At 43.1% G+C, this 15,673-nt stretch overlaps 1 protein-coding gene across 2 annotated transcripts in view; it reads right to left on the bottom strand.

Annotated features, from left to right (window-relative positions):
• Nucleotides 1–395: 395 nt before the first annotated feature.
• b4galnt1b (beta-1,4-N-acetyl-galactosaminyl transferase 1b) overlaps nt 396–15,673 on the bottom strand; it is a 120,144-nt gene continuing 104,866 nt past the window's right edge. For both annotated transcript variants that reach the window (XM_060920230.1, XM_060920231.1), the window contains 2 exons: nt 2,157–2,394; nt 396–885 (listed from right to left, as the gene is read on the bottom strand). In XM_060920230.1, coding sequence (XP_060776213.1) covers nt 671–885; nt 2,157–2,394 — 453 coding nt within the window. In that variant the 3' untranslated portion in view covers nt 396–670. The remainder of the gene's footprint in view (nt 886–2,156; nt 2,395–15,673) is intronic.

Below are 15,673 nucleotides of genomic sequence, written 5' to 3'. Positions count from 1 at the left end.
GTGTCTCTACTTACCTGTCAGGAACTCATGAAGCTCCGCCTCTTAGATTTAGGTTCAGGCAATCTAGTCTAGTCTAGGGTTGGGCTTATGTTTTGGGGGCATGTCTTTTTGAGGGTGGGGCTTCCCTTTAATTACAGACTGCACCTTTCCTTTGAAGGCTTCTTTTCAGTGCTTAAGGGTAAGAAAAAAAATTGTTAATTGTCCACATTTTTCATTTTACACTGTTTCAGTTTCAAATAAAGGAGTTTTTTTCCCCCCTTAAAAACATCGAGCAGAATGATCTTTAACCGTGACTGGCAGAAGAGAAACAACGAGAAACACTTGAGACGTAGAAACATAGGAATGTATCTGTATCTAAAGTCTCTCAAATAAAAATTCAAACAAAACAGAAGTGATATTATCTTAACTCCTTTTTTTTTTCAACAAAACAAAAAAATAAAACTTATCTCTCAGCTGTCAGTCACAATGTAATGACATTAGGGCCCCTCCAAAAGGAGGAGACTACATATTTTTTCTTTCCCACATTAAAATGAGGGAAGTGACAACGTAGACAACACAACCCACACAACCCCGAGTCCCCTCAAAGACTCTCTTTAGCTACTCAAGGGAAAAAAGAGATGTCTTTTGGGAGAGGAAGACAGAACGAGGGGTAGGAGGGTGAGGTGGGTGTTCAGTTGCGCGTCAAACACTGGAAGCGGTTTTTGAAGTACAAGAGGCCGTTTTTCGTACGTGTGGCATCCGAAGAGGCTGGAGGGTAACGAAACTTTGCGTAGGCTTTGTCGCTCTCTGACTGACCCCAAGGAAGCTTGATTTTGGTGGCGTGGTTCACGATGACATCATCGCACGAGCCAACATGGAGCAAACCCAGGCCATCTATGAAAAACTCTAACACGAGAGACATAATTACAGGTGAAATGAATAAAACTGTGAGGTGATTTTGAAATATTCTTGCTACTAAGTGGTTGGATTCGCACACACTTTGGCGTTTCATTGCGTTTGAATTTACATACACACTAAATTTTCTCACATCAATTTCTTTTTTTGATAAATTGCATCTGTAACGTGTCCTCTCTTAGACTGTAGTAATAAAAATGTCAAAATGAAAGCTAACACTAGCTTTTGTTAAGTAAATGCTAACTGCTCCCTGTATTTTAATGCTTAAAATAAATCAGTGACTCAAAACAGCATGGATAAATATCTACACCTTTATACATCAACGATTAGTCTATCCACGTTCACTGGATATGAGCAATCGCACACTCTGATTGGCTACCCCACCACTAGGCTATCAGCTCATATACCATGAGTAGAGAAAAACAAAATGGCGGAGTGTGTTGCTGAACCAACCAAGGATGAAATATAAACTCTACTCAAAAACAAAACACCAAAAAAATGCAAAAACAAGGAACAAAATATGGAATGAAAGTATTTGATGGTAAGAACACATCTTTTTATTTTTCAAGAATTATTATCGCATTTTTCACAAATTGCTCCTGTCATTTTGCCGGTTTGTTTACATTCAAAGTGGAAATGATTTTGTCAGCCGTTTTGTATAAAGTTTTTATTTATCGAATTTGCAAAAAATTAAAATAAAAAATGTTGTTTCTCAAAAATCCAGTAAATGTGGATAGAATAAAACAGTTATTCCACTCAATCTTGTCGTATATGGATTATAGACAACTCAGTGCTACGCGACCCGTCACCTATCAGCTCATGTACGACTCGATTTCGTGGAATAACTGTTAACTATGAGACTCTTATTATGATGCATGGATATACAATTCAGAAACTCATATTCTAACTAGTCTCGTATGACTAGCATTAGCTAAATTAGCTAGCTGGTAAGCTAAACTAGTTGATTTCCAGTCTCAATTTATCATTGATTTATTTAACAGCAACTCAAGCCCATACTGTGTCACCAAATACTTTGAGCTTGTTTTATGACATCACAAAATGAGCTGATATGATGCTCCACCCCCAAATCTGCGTAATATTGTGTTACTGAGAATAGCTTTGTTTTAAATACAAAAATCTGTTAAACAAAACAAAACAAAACAGACAAATTTGTGTGCCAATCTGCATCCAAAAGGACTTTAATCATTTAAACTCTATGCTGGAAAGATGAAGATAATTTGTGTGTCTGTGTAGACACTAACCGAGGTGGGCGACGCGAGTCAGCCGGGGGTCGAAGCCGACCTGTCGCACCTTGTCTGTCCGAGCCAGGAAAAAGTTGATGACGCCATCGGTGACCACGCAGTTGGGGAAGCCCTGGATGACATGATGGAAACCTCGTCTCATGTGGAGACAGTCTCCATCCTCCTCTCCAGCTTCTATAGAGATGGTCTGCCTGTAGGTGGAGGTGTAGCCTGTAGCTTCACGCACAGCACCGCCCACCTACACGTGCACACACACACACACACACACACATGCGGCAGTCCATTACTAGAACTGATGCAAGTATTCTTTTATATTGACCTTTTTTTTTCCAAACTGGTCATGTGTTGTCCAGTCGTCATGGTGCAACACTCCTTTGATACTTTAAGCGCTTCATGTGCATGGCTTCACTCTGTAAAGTATAAACTGACACACCAAACACTTTGGTGGGTGCTTCTGAATTTTTGTTAGCGCTACTAGCTTATGGAAATCTGATTTGAGTCCTGCGTTAAAATCATTTCTCAATTGCATCACTGCTTGATGAAAGAAATTATGGAAGTGTACATGTGTTGTTTATGGCAACAAACACACAGAACGTGAGGAATAAGGTTTGGCAGAGGACATATACAATGAACAAGACTTTGCAGAGACACAAGAGGATTTAACCCCTTGTGTTTCTCTGTCTCATGGCGAAGCCTCATGTAACGCGGCAATGACAGACCAGACGCTCACGGATTAAGAACAAACTCAGGGTTTTAATAGACACAGTGAGAGAAGGCAATGTACAATAACCAGGCCAGGTCAATACCGGGAAATCCAACTGAGACCCCGTCCACACGTAGCCGGATATCTGCTAAATCGAAGATATTTTTCTACGTTTTGGCCTGTCATCCACATGAAAACACATCAAAAACGAATATTTAAAAAAACTCCGGGCAAAGTGAAGATTTTTGAAAACTCCGTGTATGCCTTTTCGTGTAGACAGAGATAGCCGGAGTTTTGCGTTTTAGAACGTCACAATCTGCGCCAAAAAAATGACAACAAATCTGCCCTGACGTCAAACGTGCGACCTTTGTTTACTGCAGAAGCCAGATTAAGCATGGACAAAGAGTAATGGATCGGAGTAGTGCCTTGAAAGCGTTAATTATTGTGCAGGTGCTATTTACATGTTTAATTTTAGAAGCCCAACTACTGACAAGATTCCCAATCAACGTTTTCTTGCGTCTTTTGAAGTTTATACTCCAAAATTGTGTTTAGAAGCGATTCTGTCTCCGAGTTTGTCCAGACGAACGAGCTTGGCGCCATGTTTTATGTTTAGGCGGAAGGGACGCCAACAGAGGGCTATTCTGATGTGATTAGGGGGTAGGATTTGGGGAAATAATGCCATCTACAGGTTTGGAATGCTTATGAATGTGATTGAAAACGCAGATGTTCGGTTATGTGCGGAAGGGATTTTTTTCGAAGACGAGGTGGTGTGGATAAAACATTTTTATAAACGGAGGGGGGGAAAATGTTCGGTTTTAAAAATACCCGGCTACGTGTGTACATGGCCTGAGTAATGAGGGCTAGACAAATCATGGTCATGAAACGGGCGAATAAACACAAGGGCTAGGCGAATTGGAGTTGAGAAACAGGTGGAGATCAAGAAACCAGGAAGCGAGAGAAAAGAGCAAACAAACAGAAGGGCTCGGCGAAACAGGAAGAAACTGGAAGGGGGAAAAAGGGTCATACACGGAAATGCAATCAGATACAAACACTCAGTAGGCTCACGGAAAATGTGGAGGCAATTAGGCCTGTAATGATAATCAATAAATCAATTAATCACACGATAACTTTTAATGAGCTCGATAACTTTTCCGGCCGCGATAATTTCTATTTGCATGCTTGTTTGTTTTCCTCGTCTCTCTCTCTCTCCCAAAGAGACTGAATGTCAAAAGGCTTCTATCGGTCTCTACTGACTCCTCTCGTTTCCAGGTCTCCAACCTTTTTTCCTCTGAGAGCTACTTTTACAAAATAAAAATGGCCGAGAGCTACTCATGTTTTGTAACATTTATTCTCATCGCTCATTTCGAACAAACAAACTCAATAAGCTATCTTTTCCTGAACATTTACAATATGTTACTGTCCACATCTCACATTCTGTATTAAAACATCACAAAAATATTATTATTATCATTGTTATTATTATTACTACAAATACAGACATAGGTATATATTCATCATCATATATATTCAGCTAAGACCTCCTCCAATAATATTGCCATTAGCTCAAATCTTGTGGTGAGGCTATTCAAACACACTAACAGCAGGAAGAGCCCTGGTCCTGATCTGATATGCGGTAAGCTGCTTAAGACCTGTGCAGTGCAGCTGGGGCCAATTTTTCACAGCATTTTTATGAAATCTCTGGATGAGCAGAAGATACCTGTAATTTGGAAACATGCCACTGTCGTCCCTGTCTCAAAGTGCCCAAATCCCAAATCCCTGAATGATGTTAGACCTGTTGCTCTTACTTCTTTGGTGATGAAGGTGTTTGAGAAGGTGGTAAAGCAGGTGATACAGATACAGGTACAGGGGTCATTGGATCCCATGCAGTTTGCATATAGAGCAGGGAGAGGTGTTGAAGATGCTACTTTGACACTGCTGAACTGCCTCTTTCACCATCTTGAGACCCCCACAGCCCATGCAAGACTTTTGTTCATTGACTTTTCATCTGCTTTTAACACAATACAGCCTCATCTGCTTGCAGAGAAACTTCTTTATGAGTTTAAGCTGGATTTTAATATTGTTGGATGGATTTTAGATTTTATGACACAGAGGACACAATGTGTTAGAGTAAATGGTGTACTTTCTGAAAAAAGCTGTTCTTCCACTGGATCCCCCCAAGGATGTGTTCTTTCTCCTCTTCTGTACATACTGTACACAAACAACTGCAGAAGTCAGTATGACAACAGAAAGATTATTAAATTTGCAGATGACTCTGTTATAGTCAGTCTGTTGAAGGGGGGAGAAGCAGAGCATGGTCAGGTGGTCAATGACTTTGTCAGTTGGTGTGAAGACTCATACCTTGAAATCAACGTGACCAAAACCAAGGACATGGTTATTGATTTTAGAAAATCGGCACCTATCCCTAAGCCCACTGAGATGGGGGGGGGGGGGGGGGGGGGGGATATTGAACAGGTGGAAAGCTATAAATACCTTGGGACTGTTCTAGACAGTGACTTGTGCTTTCAGCCAAATTCAGAGGCCATATATAAAAAGGTCCAGCAGCGTCTCTATTTTTTAAGAAAAATGAACACTTTTAATGTATGTACTAAAATGATGTCTTTGTTTTACAAATCTTTTATCCAATCGGTCCTGTCTTTTTCTATTATTGTGTGGTTTGGTAGCCTAAAACTTGCTGAACGCAACAAGCTGGGTCGACTTGTTACTGTTGCGGGGAAGGTCATGGGGAGAAGCAGACTCCCCTTTGTGAACTGTTTAATCGCCATGTTCTCAGGAAGGCACTTTCAATCATAGACTGTGTTGATCACCCTCTCTACGGGGAGTTTGAACTTCTGCCCTCAGGCAGAAGATTTAGCGTTCCCACCCATAGGACCAATAGGTACAAATGCTCATTTGTTTGCACAGCCATAAACATGTTGAATTTGCACAAATAATGCTTCCTCCTGCACTTTCTGCATTTTTTGCACATTGGACTCCTGGACTGGACTACTCTCCATGTTTTGATTTTGTTTTGATCTTATTTTTTTTAACCTCTTATCCTTTTATCTGTTTTATTCATATTTTGTGTATTGATCTTAGTCTATATGGTTGGGGGCCTTATGTCTACGTGCCTACCTGTGTCCCTGTTTTTATGTTGTTTTTATTATCTGGTTGTCTGTTTGTGTTTTTAAATACCTGCTACAAACTAATTTCCCCTTTGGGGACAAATAAATTAACTTGAACTTGAACTTGAGATATTGTTACTTATTCACTTATCATTGTTGTATATGTCCATGTCCCTGTATCACACTTCACAAAACTATTTACATGCACCAAGACATCTGAAAATGAAATGTTATCATGGATCAACTTACAATTTCTACAAACCACGAATCAAAAACTTTACCCAACAAAAAACTTTGGAAAGTCCGGGTCCGCTTTGCAGTGCGCAATAAATCCGGAGTGACGACCTGTCATTGCAGGTGCTCCGTCAGTTGTAACAGACACCAGTAATCTGTGGTTGGTAGAAGAGAGCAACTGGACTTGCTTGAAAAGTCTTGAAGACGTTTCACCTCTCGTCCGAAAGGCATCCTCAGTTCTGTCTGTCTAACAGGATTCTATTGGCCCTTTTCCACTACCCTTTTTCAGCTCACTTCAGCTCGCTTCAGCTCACTTCAGCCCGACACGGCTCGCGTTTCGACTACCAAAAAACAGCACGACTCAGCTCGCTTCAGCCCTGCTTAGCCCCTAAAACTCGCACGGTTTTGGAGTGGGGCTGAAGCGAGCCGAAGCGAGCCAAGTGAGGCTGGGGGCGTGAGCAGACACTCCCCTGTGCACTGATTGGTGAGGAGGAGTGTCCTCACATGCCCACACACGCCCCGCGAGCACGCTGGGATCTGTAAACACCGCAAACCCGGAAGGAGAAGAATTACGAATTACGAGAATTTCTGAAGCCTTATGCGCCTCGCCTCATCTATACGCTCTTGCCAGTATCTGTCCGCGTTGTCGGTGACAACAAGCCACAGAACCAAGACCAGCAACACTAACGACTCCATGTCCTCCATGTTTATTGTTTACTATTCGGGTCGTGAGACTACCGCTTAAAAGATCACTGATGTCACTGTTTGCGCTGCTTAACGACATCACCTGACGTCCACCCACTTTCGCTAACTCCACCCAATGTGTCCACCCACTTCCAGCCAGCATGGTTCAGCGCGGTTGTAGTCGAAATGCAACTCCAACAGCCCCGCTCAGCTCGACTCAGCCCAACTCAGCACGGCACGGCTCAGCCGCGTTTGTAGTGGAAAAACGGCATAAGATGATCCATGAGAGGATAAATACTTGATACTCCCTGTTAGACAGACAGAACTGAGGAAGCCTTTCGGACGAGAGGCGAAACGTCTTCAAGACTTTTCAAGCAAGTCCAGTTGTTCTCTTCTACCAACCACAGATTACCATGTACCTGGATGACTGAGTATCTTCACAGATAACAGACACCAGCTTTTCAATAGGGATCTTTTTTCCACAAAGTAATCCTTTACTGCGTTATAAACATCAACTCCCCTGGTTGTAGTTTTCAATGGGAGGAAGGTCAAAAACTCCTCTTTGGAGGAAAAGTCGTCAAACACCATCTGAATGAAAACAGCCAGTTGGGCTGTATCACTGCGGTCCACAGACTCATCGCACTGAATAGAGAACCATTTGCACCTGTTCATGTCCGATTCCAGCTGTTTTACCGCATCTGCAGACAGCGCAGACACTCCTTGCCATGGTATTGGCACCAAGCTGTACATCGGCAATAGCAGACAAAATTTCCTCCTTATTTTTATGATCCCTGAACAACGTTTCAGCCACCGCGGTCATGGCCTCCTTTACGATCCCGCCATTGGTGAACGGCTTTTTCCGCTTCGTTAAAACGTGCGCCACTTTAAACGAAGCCTCAGTTGCTGAATTGGCCTTCTTCGCCGGTTTGGTGAACAGAGACTGTTGCCGTTGAAGCGTTGTCTTCAGCTCCGTTATCTTGTCTTTTCGTAGACTGCTACCCGCAGGAATGTCCCGCGAAAAGTTGCCGTGGACTTTGGTGAAATGGCGCTCCACATTACATCTTTTACTGACGGACACGCTGGCACCGCAGATCAGACACACACACTTGTCGTTAACATTTGTAAAACAAAATTCTGTCTCCCATTCTTGGTGAAAATGGTACATTTTAATCCGCTTGTTGGTTTGGACACTTGTCAGTCATGCACTTGATGCATCTTGTGATCCCTTGATGTGGTGGCGTGACAATCAAAAAAGATATCCTCTGTTGGCCAACTTGGCTCAAAAATACATGTGCATTTTTGCAACAAGCTTCAGCTCAGAGAGAATGTTTAGCACAGCTGGCAACATTGCTATACCTGAGAGATCCTGCCTTAAGCCACACAAAGTCAACATGTTGGTATTTCTTGCTCGGAATCTGCCAGACTAAAGTAGCTACGGATTTACATATGACCTAATGAGGCATCTGCTTTTATTAATGTGGAGTGTTTTTGTTCTTAGTTTGCACTTTTTGTTTAAAAGGTCCGAACTGGCAGTGTGTTTTCCCTGTCTGAGCCTAATGTTTAATATCTTTTAAGGGCAATTTTGTTACAGATACTTAATAATCCATTTTATTTATTGTTTTGGTTGTGTTTGATTTTTATTCAAGTGCAGTTTTTTGTTAAGTCCTTGCCGTAAGCCAGACTACATTAGGCTATTCTTATGTTAACAAGTCCATTTTATTTAAGCCTATTGTTTTTGGTTGTCTTGCAGTTCCTGTGTTAAATGTTCTTTAGAAAGTAAAGCTTATTGATCTTTGAAAGGGTGTATTTGCATTATTATTCCATTATCATTATATTAGTTGAAAATGGTCTTAAAATGTCAATATTATCGTTTATCGCAATAATTTCTTGGTCAATTAATCGTCCAGCAAAATCTGTTATCGTTACAGGCCTAGAGGCAATACTGTGCAAAGAACTAAACAAGCAGAGGGGTATAAATACAGACATAAACAAAAAGGTACAGGTGATAGCAATTAGAATTCGGGGAGCCACTCCTAGGAAGTGGCTCAGGATTGGTGGATTGGGTGCATGTGGTAGTGTCAGGCATAGATATACATAGAAGACTAGATGCCTCGTCCCCGTTGCCCGTCAACGAAGTCGAACGTCCGCACATGGCGGCCATCTTACCTCAGACAGCTGGCTTACCCATTACATTGTGTTGGTAGCGATATGTACTTTTCAGATGACCATAACTTCCTCAAATTTCAATCAATATTCAAACGGTTTGGTTTGTTATATATAAAAAAAAAACGGAAGTATGTATTTATGATATTAATGATGAATAATCATTTTATGTTTTAAAAAAAATACATGCTGAAATTCCTATGCTGTGAGAAGCCTAACACTGCATACTTATGGATAACTGCGGCCTTAGGACAAATAACCATACAATTTATTTCCAATTTGTAGTGAAAATATTTTTACATGTGATAGGGCCGTAGGGGAAGCTAAAGTTAAATAAACAGCTTACTCACTTACAACCTCACACCCAAATGTAACAATACAGTATGATACTGTTGTCCTAGCCCGGCTGCTCATATCAGGAACTGTATTGGACATTATTTCACTAAGTAAATAACGCTACCGATTATCCTTAAAAAAATGATGTATTATCTTACTGGTGAAAGGTGATCCCGCGTGCCCTACTTTCCAGACATCGCCGGTTCGAGCAACCGAAAGCCGCGCAGAAGTCTGGCATCTCGTCACAGTCAGTAGTTTAATTTCCTCTAGAAATCATAATGTACGTTGTTTTAAATTAACCAACCCGAAAATGAAAACCATGTGCAAGTGCAACTTCAGTTATTAAAAATATTATCTCATGACCTTCCATGTAAAATTACTTGGTGCTACGAGCTAGCCTAGCATGAAACACAACTTTGACTAAAAGCTGCAGTAAGTCGTTTTTGAAGAGAAAAGGTACGATTTTAGCATGTTCAAGCACCCAGAATTACAACCACATTAATAATGTTTTAAGAAATCAAACCATTTGTATATACGTCAAAATTTCAGCGAGATAAGAGTATAAACATTTAAGCATCTCAATGGTCTTACCTCAGTGTACCGCAAATTCTGTGGAAAAGCTTGCCTGTGGTAAGATGGCCGCCCTGTGCGGACGTTCTGGAATACGCGGTGAGGCATCTAGTCTTCTATGCATATCTATGGTGTCAGGTGTGTGAGTGGGATTGTGGGAAGTGGAGTCCGGAGTGTTAGGTGAGCCTGGGAGCGTGACACCTCACTTCCTGTGATTCCTTTGTTTTCGGCTCCTATGGTGCCGGTTTATTATGATTTATTAACCCATACTTCAGACTCTGACTAGGATTTCTGGTTTGCTGAAAATAAAGACAATTCAGCACTTAAATCCTGCTGCTTCAACACACACTACAATAATAATAATAATAACAATAATAATAATAATAATAATAATAATAATAATAATAATAATAATAATACCATTAATGACGGTGTAGCTCACTCCGGCCCCGTCTAGTCCAGAAGGAACGATCTAAAGTGGGCCACCTTGCACAATAAATGTTGTGAGCTATATACACTATATACAAGCTATATATAGAAGTGATATCCACCCTAGGAATACCGACCTATTTACCAGAAAGAAACCAAAACAGCGAAGACTTAACCAAGAAAAAGCAATTTTTGTTGAACTGTTCATTAAAGCTTAATTAGTCCATAACTTCATTAATAATTGTAATTAAGCAAATCTGGGTAGAAGTTATATGCACCCTAGGTACCCCCACCTTCATACCAGAAAGAATCAAAATCGGTGAAGAATTGAGGGAGAAGAAGCGATTTGTGTGGAAACTGCTCATTAGGGATTGATTAATTACTCCATATATTAATTATTAATTGCTATTATGCAAATTTGTGTAGAAGCTATATGCACCCCAGGCAGCTATATGCACCTTCCTACCAAAAAGAATAAAAATCGGTGAAGAATTGAGAGAGAAGAAGCCATTTTCATGAAACGTGGATGACGCCGGTCAACACATGATGGGATAAACTCATCCCCTGTTGGCCAGAGGAGATAATAATAATAATAATAATAATAATAATAATAAATATTACTTATCACATCAGTGTCAGCTGGTTGTGATATTAGACACCATTTGGGGTGTTTTTATTAGCAGCATTGCATTTGTTTCCACAAAAAAAATAAAAAATAAATTAAAAATCCAAAATAATGTTTGTTAATGCACATAACCTGACATGGAGCCAAAAACAAAACCTTCTACTGATGTCTTTTTATCTTCCTCCTGCCCCAGCACATGTGAGTATTTCTGTGAATACTGAGAAATTTGGGGTGGGCAACTTGGCAAAAATGTGTATGTTGGGTTTTGGTTTGGTTTGGTTTGGTTTGGTTTGGTTTGGTTTGGTTTAGATTAGATTAGATTAGATTAGATTAGATTAGATTAGATTAGATTAGATTAGATTAGATTCACTTTATTCATCCCACATCGGGGAAATTCACGTGTTACAGTAGCAAAAAAATGCCAAACAGATAACAACTAAAACTGAAATAAAAATTAGACAAACGAAGGATTAAATACAGAGGGCTATTTGCATTATCTACTGTGAAAAAGTATAGAAAAATTGCCTTATTGAGAGGCTCGGAAAAATTGCACATTACAGGTAGACTCTGGGTAAACTCCAGGTGTTGGAGTTTACCCCAGTGAACGAGAGGGTCGCCTCTCTGCGCCTTCGGATTGGGGAGAGGGCTCTTGCTGTTGTTTGTGCCTACGGGCCAAATAGCAGTATAGAGTATCCGGCCTTCTTGGAGTCCCTGGGAGAGGTACTGAGGGGTGCTCAGACTGGGGACTCCATTGTGCTACTGGGGGACTTCAATGCTCACATGGGCGACGACAGTGACACCTGGAGGGGCATGGTTGGGAGGAACGGCCTCCCCGATCTGAACCCAAGTGGTGTTTTGTTATTGGACTTCTGTGCTAGTCACGGTTTGTCCATAACGAACACCATGTTCGAGCATAGGGGTGTCCATAAGTGCACGTGGCACCAGGACACCTTAGGTCGGAGGTCGATGATCGACTTTGTAGTCGTTTCATCTGATCTCCGGCCCTATGTCTTGGACACTCGGGTGAAGAGAGGGGCTGAGCTGTCAACTGATCACCACCTGGTGGTGAGTTGGATCTGCTGGCGGAGGAGGAAGCTGGACAGACCTGGCAGGCCCAAACGTATGGTGAGGGTCTGCTGGGAACGTCTGGCCGAGCACTCTGTTGGGGAGGTCTTTAACTCCCACCTCCGGGAGAGCTTTTCCCAGCTTCCGAGGGAGGCGGGGGACATTGAGTCTGAGTGGACCATGTTCTCTACCTCCATTGTGGACGCAGCTGTTCGGAGCTGTGGCCGCAAGGTCTCCAGTGCCTGTCGTGGCGGCAATCCCCGAACCCAGTGGTGGACACCGGAAGTAAGGGATGCCGTCAAGCTGAAGAAGGAGTCCTATCGGGCCATGTTGACCTCCGGGACTCCTGAGGCAGCTGACGGGTATCGGCAGGCCAGGCGTGCTGCAGCTCGGGCAGTTGCGGAGGCAAAAACTTGGAACTGGGAGGAGTTCGGGGAGGCCATGGAGAAGGACTATCGGTCGGCCTCGAAGAAATTCTGGCAAACTGTCCGGCGCCTCAGGAGGGGGAAGCAGTACTCTCCCAACACTGTTTACAGTGCGGGCAGGGAGCTGTTGACCTCGACTGGGGACATTGTCGGGCGGTGGAAGGAATACTTTGAGGATCTCCTCAATCCCACCATCATGTCTTCCACTGAGGAGACTGAGGCTGATGACTCAGAGGTGGACTCGTCCATTACCCAAGCCGAAGTCACTGAGGTGGTTTGCAAGCTCCTCGGTGGCAAGGCACCGGGGGTGGATGAGATCTGCCCTGAGTATCTCAAGTCTCTGGATGTTGTGGGGCTGTCTTGGTTGACACGCCTCTGCAACATCGCGTGGCGGTCAGGGACAGTGCCTCTGGAGTGGCAGACTGGGGTGGTGGTCCCTCTTTTTAAGAACGGGGACCTGAGAATGTGCTCCAATTATAGGGGAATCACACTTCTCAGCCTCCCAGGGAAGGTTTACTCCAGGGTACTGGAGAGGAGAATTCGACCAATAGTCGAACCTCAGATCCAGGAGGAACAATGCAGTTTTTGTCCTGGTCATGGAACACTGGACCAGCTCTATACCCTTCATAGGGTGCTCGAGGGTTCATGGGAGTTTGCCCAACCAGTCCACATGTGCTTTGTGGATCTGGAGAAGGCATTCGACCGTGTCCCCCGTGGTATTCTGTGGGGGGTGCTTTGGGAGTATGGGGTTCGGGGCTGTTTGCTAAGGGCTGTCCGGTCCCTGTACGAATGGAGCAGGAGTCTGGTTCGCATTGCCGGCAGTAAGTCAGACCTGTTCCCAGTGCATGTTGGACTCTGGCAGGGCTGCCCTTTGTCACCGGTTCTGTTCATAAGTTTTATGGACAGAATTTCTAGGCGCAGCCAGGGGCCGGAAGGAATCCTGTTTGGGAACCACAGGATTTCATCTCTGCTTTTTGCGGATGATGTTGTCCTGTTGGCTTCTTCAAACCAGGACCTTCAGCATGCACTGGGGCGGTTTGCAGTCGAGTGTGAAGCGGCTGGGATGAGAATCAGCATCTCCAAGTCCGAGGCCATGGTTCTCGACCGGAAAAGGGTGGCTTGCCCTCTCCAGGTTGGTGGAGAAGTCCTGCCTCAAGTGGAGGAGTTTAAGTATCTCGGGATCTTGTTCACGAGTGAGGGAAGGATGGAGCGTGAGATCGACAGGCGGATCAGTGCAGCCTCCGCAGTGATGCGGTCACTTTACCAGTCCGTCGTGGTGAAGAAGGAGCTGAGCCAAAAGGCGAAGCTCTCAATTTACCGGTCGATCTACGTTCCGACTCTCACCTATGGTCATGAGCTTTGGGTAATGACCGAAAGAACAAGATCGCGGATACAAGCGGCGGAAATGAGTTTCCTTTGCAGGGTGGCTGGGCGCTCCCTTAGAGATAGGATGAGAAGCACAGTCACTCGGGAGGAGCTCGGAGTAGAGCCGCTGCTCCTCCACATCGAGAGGAATCAGCTGAGGTGGCTCGGGCATCTTTTTCGGATGCCTCCTGGACGCCTCCCTGGGGAGGTGTTCCAGGCATGTCCCCCCGGGAAGAGGCCCTGGGGAAGACCCAGGACACACTGGAGGGACTATGTCTCTCGGCTGGCCTGGGAACGCCTCGGTGTTCTTCCTGAGGAGCTGGCCGAGGTGTCTGGGGAAAGGGAAGTTTGGGCTTCCATGCTTAGACTGCTGCCTCCGCGACCCGGTCCCAGATAAGCGGAAGAAGACGAGACGAGACGAGACGAGACGAGGTAGACTCTGTATATATACACACATATATACATAAATAATATATAAGTATGCATAAAAATAGTTTAGGGCAAATAAAATAAATAAATAAATTTAATATAATATAATTTAATTATATTAAAATAATTAAATAAATTTAATTATTTTAATTTAAAATAATACATTTACTGCCAAATGATAGAGCCACATCCCAGGTGAAAGGTCCACAGCAGAGCTGTGTTGAAATACATTTATATTTTTCAGTGTAAAACACTAATCATATCCATCATTTTATGAGATGTCAACTCTGTGACAGATAGACCAGCTACTATCTATTCCTGCAATATAATCCTGGGGGCTGTAATCCTTTACTACTTTGTATAAATGACAGAAAATACTAACTTGTAACTTTTTATCTTAATTTGGGCTAATAATAACTAAGCTAGGCCTGTTCCTTTTTGTGCACCCCCTCCTTTAAAGTCAAAATCAAATGGCTTTTTGTCTAGAATTTGGCTTCATCATAGACATTGCTGGTGGAATTCTGGCTTGCACTGCAGTATCCAGCAGCACTGACAATGCTAAATCTACCTTAAAGTAGACGTCACATAGTTTACATCACAGAGTTGACAAATTTGGGGCTTTTTGGCTTACCATGTCCATTGGTATCAACCCATTATCACCCAGGGTCATGTGCATGAAGGGAGTGGGTTGGCACTTTGTTTCATCATACTGATGACTTACCACAGTTAATCAGTAGATGTAATCACCAATCACAGAGTTGACACGTAAAAAAGGTACACTTCAATTTTTACACTCAACTCCACACAAAAAACATGCCAAAAGCAGTACACACAAGCGTGTGTACAAGATGTTGTTCTGTTGTCCTGCCAGATAACATGAGGCAGGTGAACCTTGTATTTGAGTAACCATGACAACGCTGGGGCTGAATTCAGCACCGTGACAGAGTTGACCGCAACTTCGTGGGACACCTACTTTGGCCGAGCTGCAGTCAAAATGATTAAAAGCTGCATCAAGTTGAGTCATATTTTCTTTAAACACACTCATATCCATGACATGCACAGAGGGTAATCCTGTCTGCTGGCTTTCAGTGGAGAAATAACATTGTTAGTTCAAACCAAGACTGCAGGTGGGACGAGCCAAGTTGGCCATTTTCACACTTATTTCGATTTTTTCCAACAACTAAGAAATGTCAGAGAGGTCTGCTGAATTTTTTCACAGTAGGCCCCAGGGAGTTCTTGCTGTATGTATAGGTTTTAGATCTCTCCACATTACGCAAGCCTAGAGACAGCTCTGGGACACAAATTTCTCAGTATGCACAGAAACACTCATTTACACCAGCCTCCATTAGCTCACACACTCAACAACA

The sequence above is a fragment of the Neoarius graeffei genome, chromosome 4, assembly GCF_027579695.1.
Source record: "Neoarius graeffei isolate fNeoGra1 chromosome 4, fNeoGra1.pri, whole genome shotgun sequence".
Lineage (NCBI taxonomy): Eukaryota > Metazoa > Chordata > Actinopteri > Siluriformes > Ariidae > Neoarius > Neoarius graeffei.
This window is presented reverse-complemented; position numbering and strand designations above follow the sequence as displayed.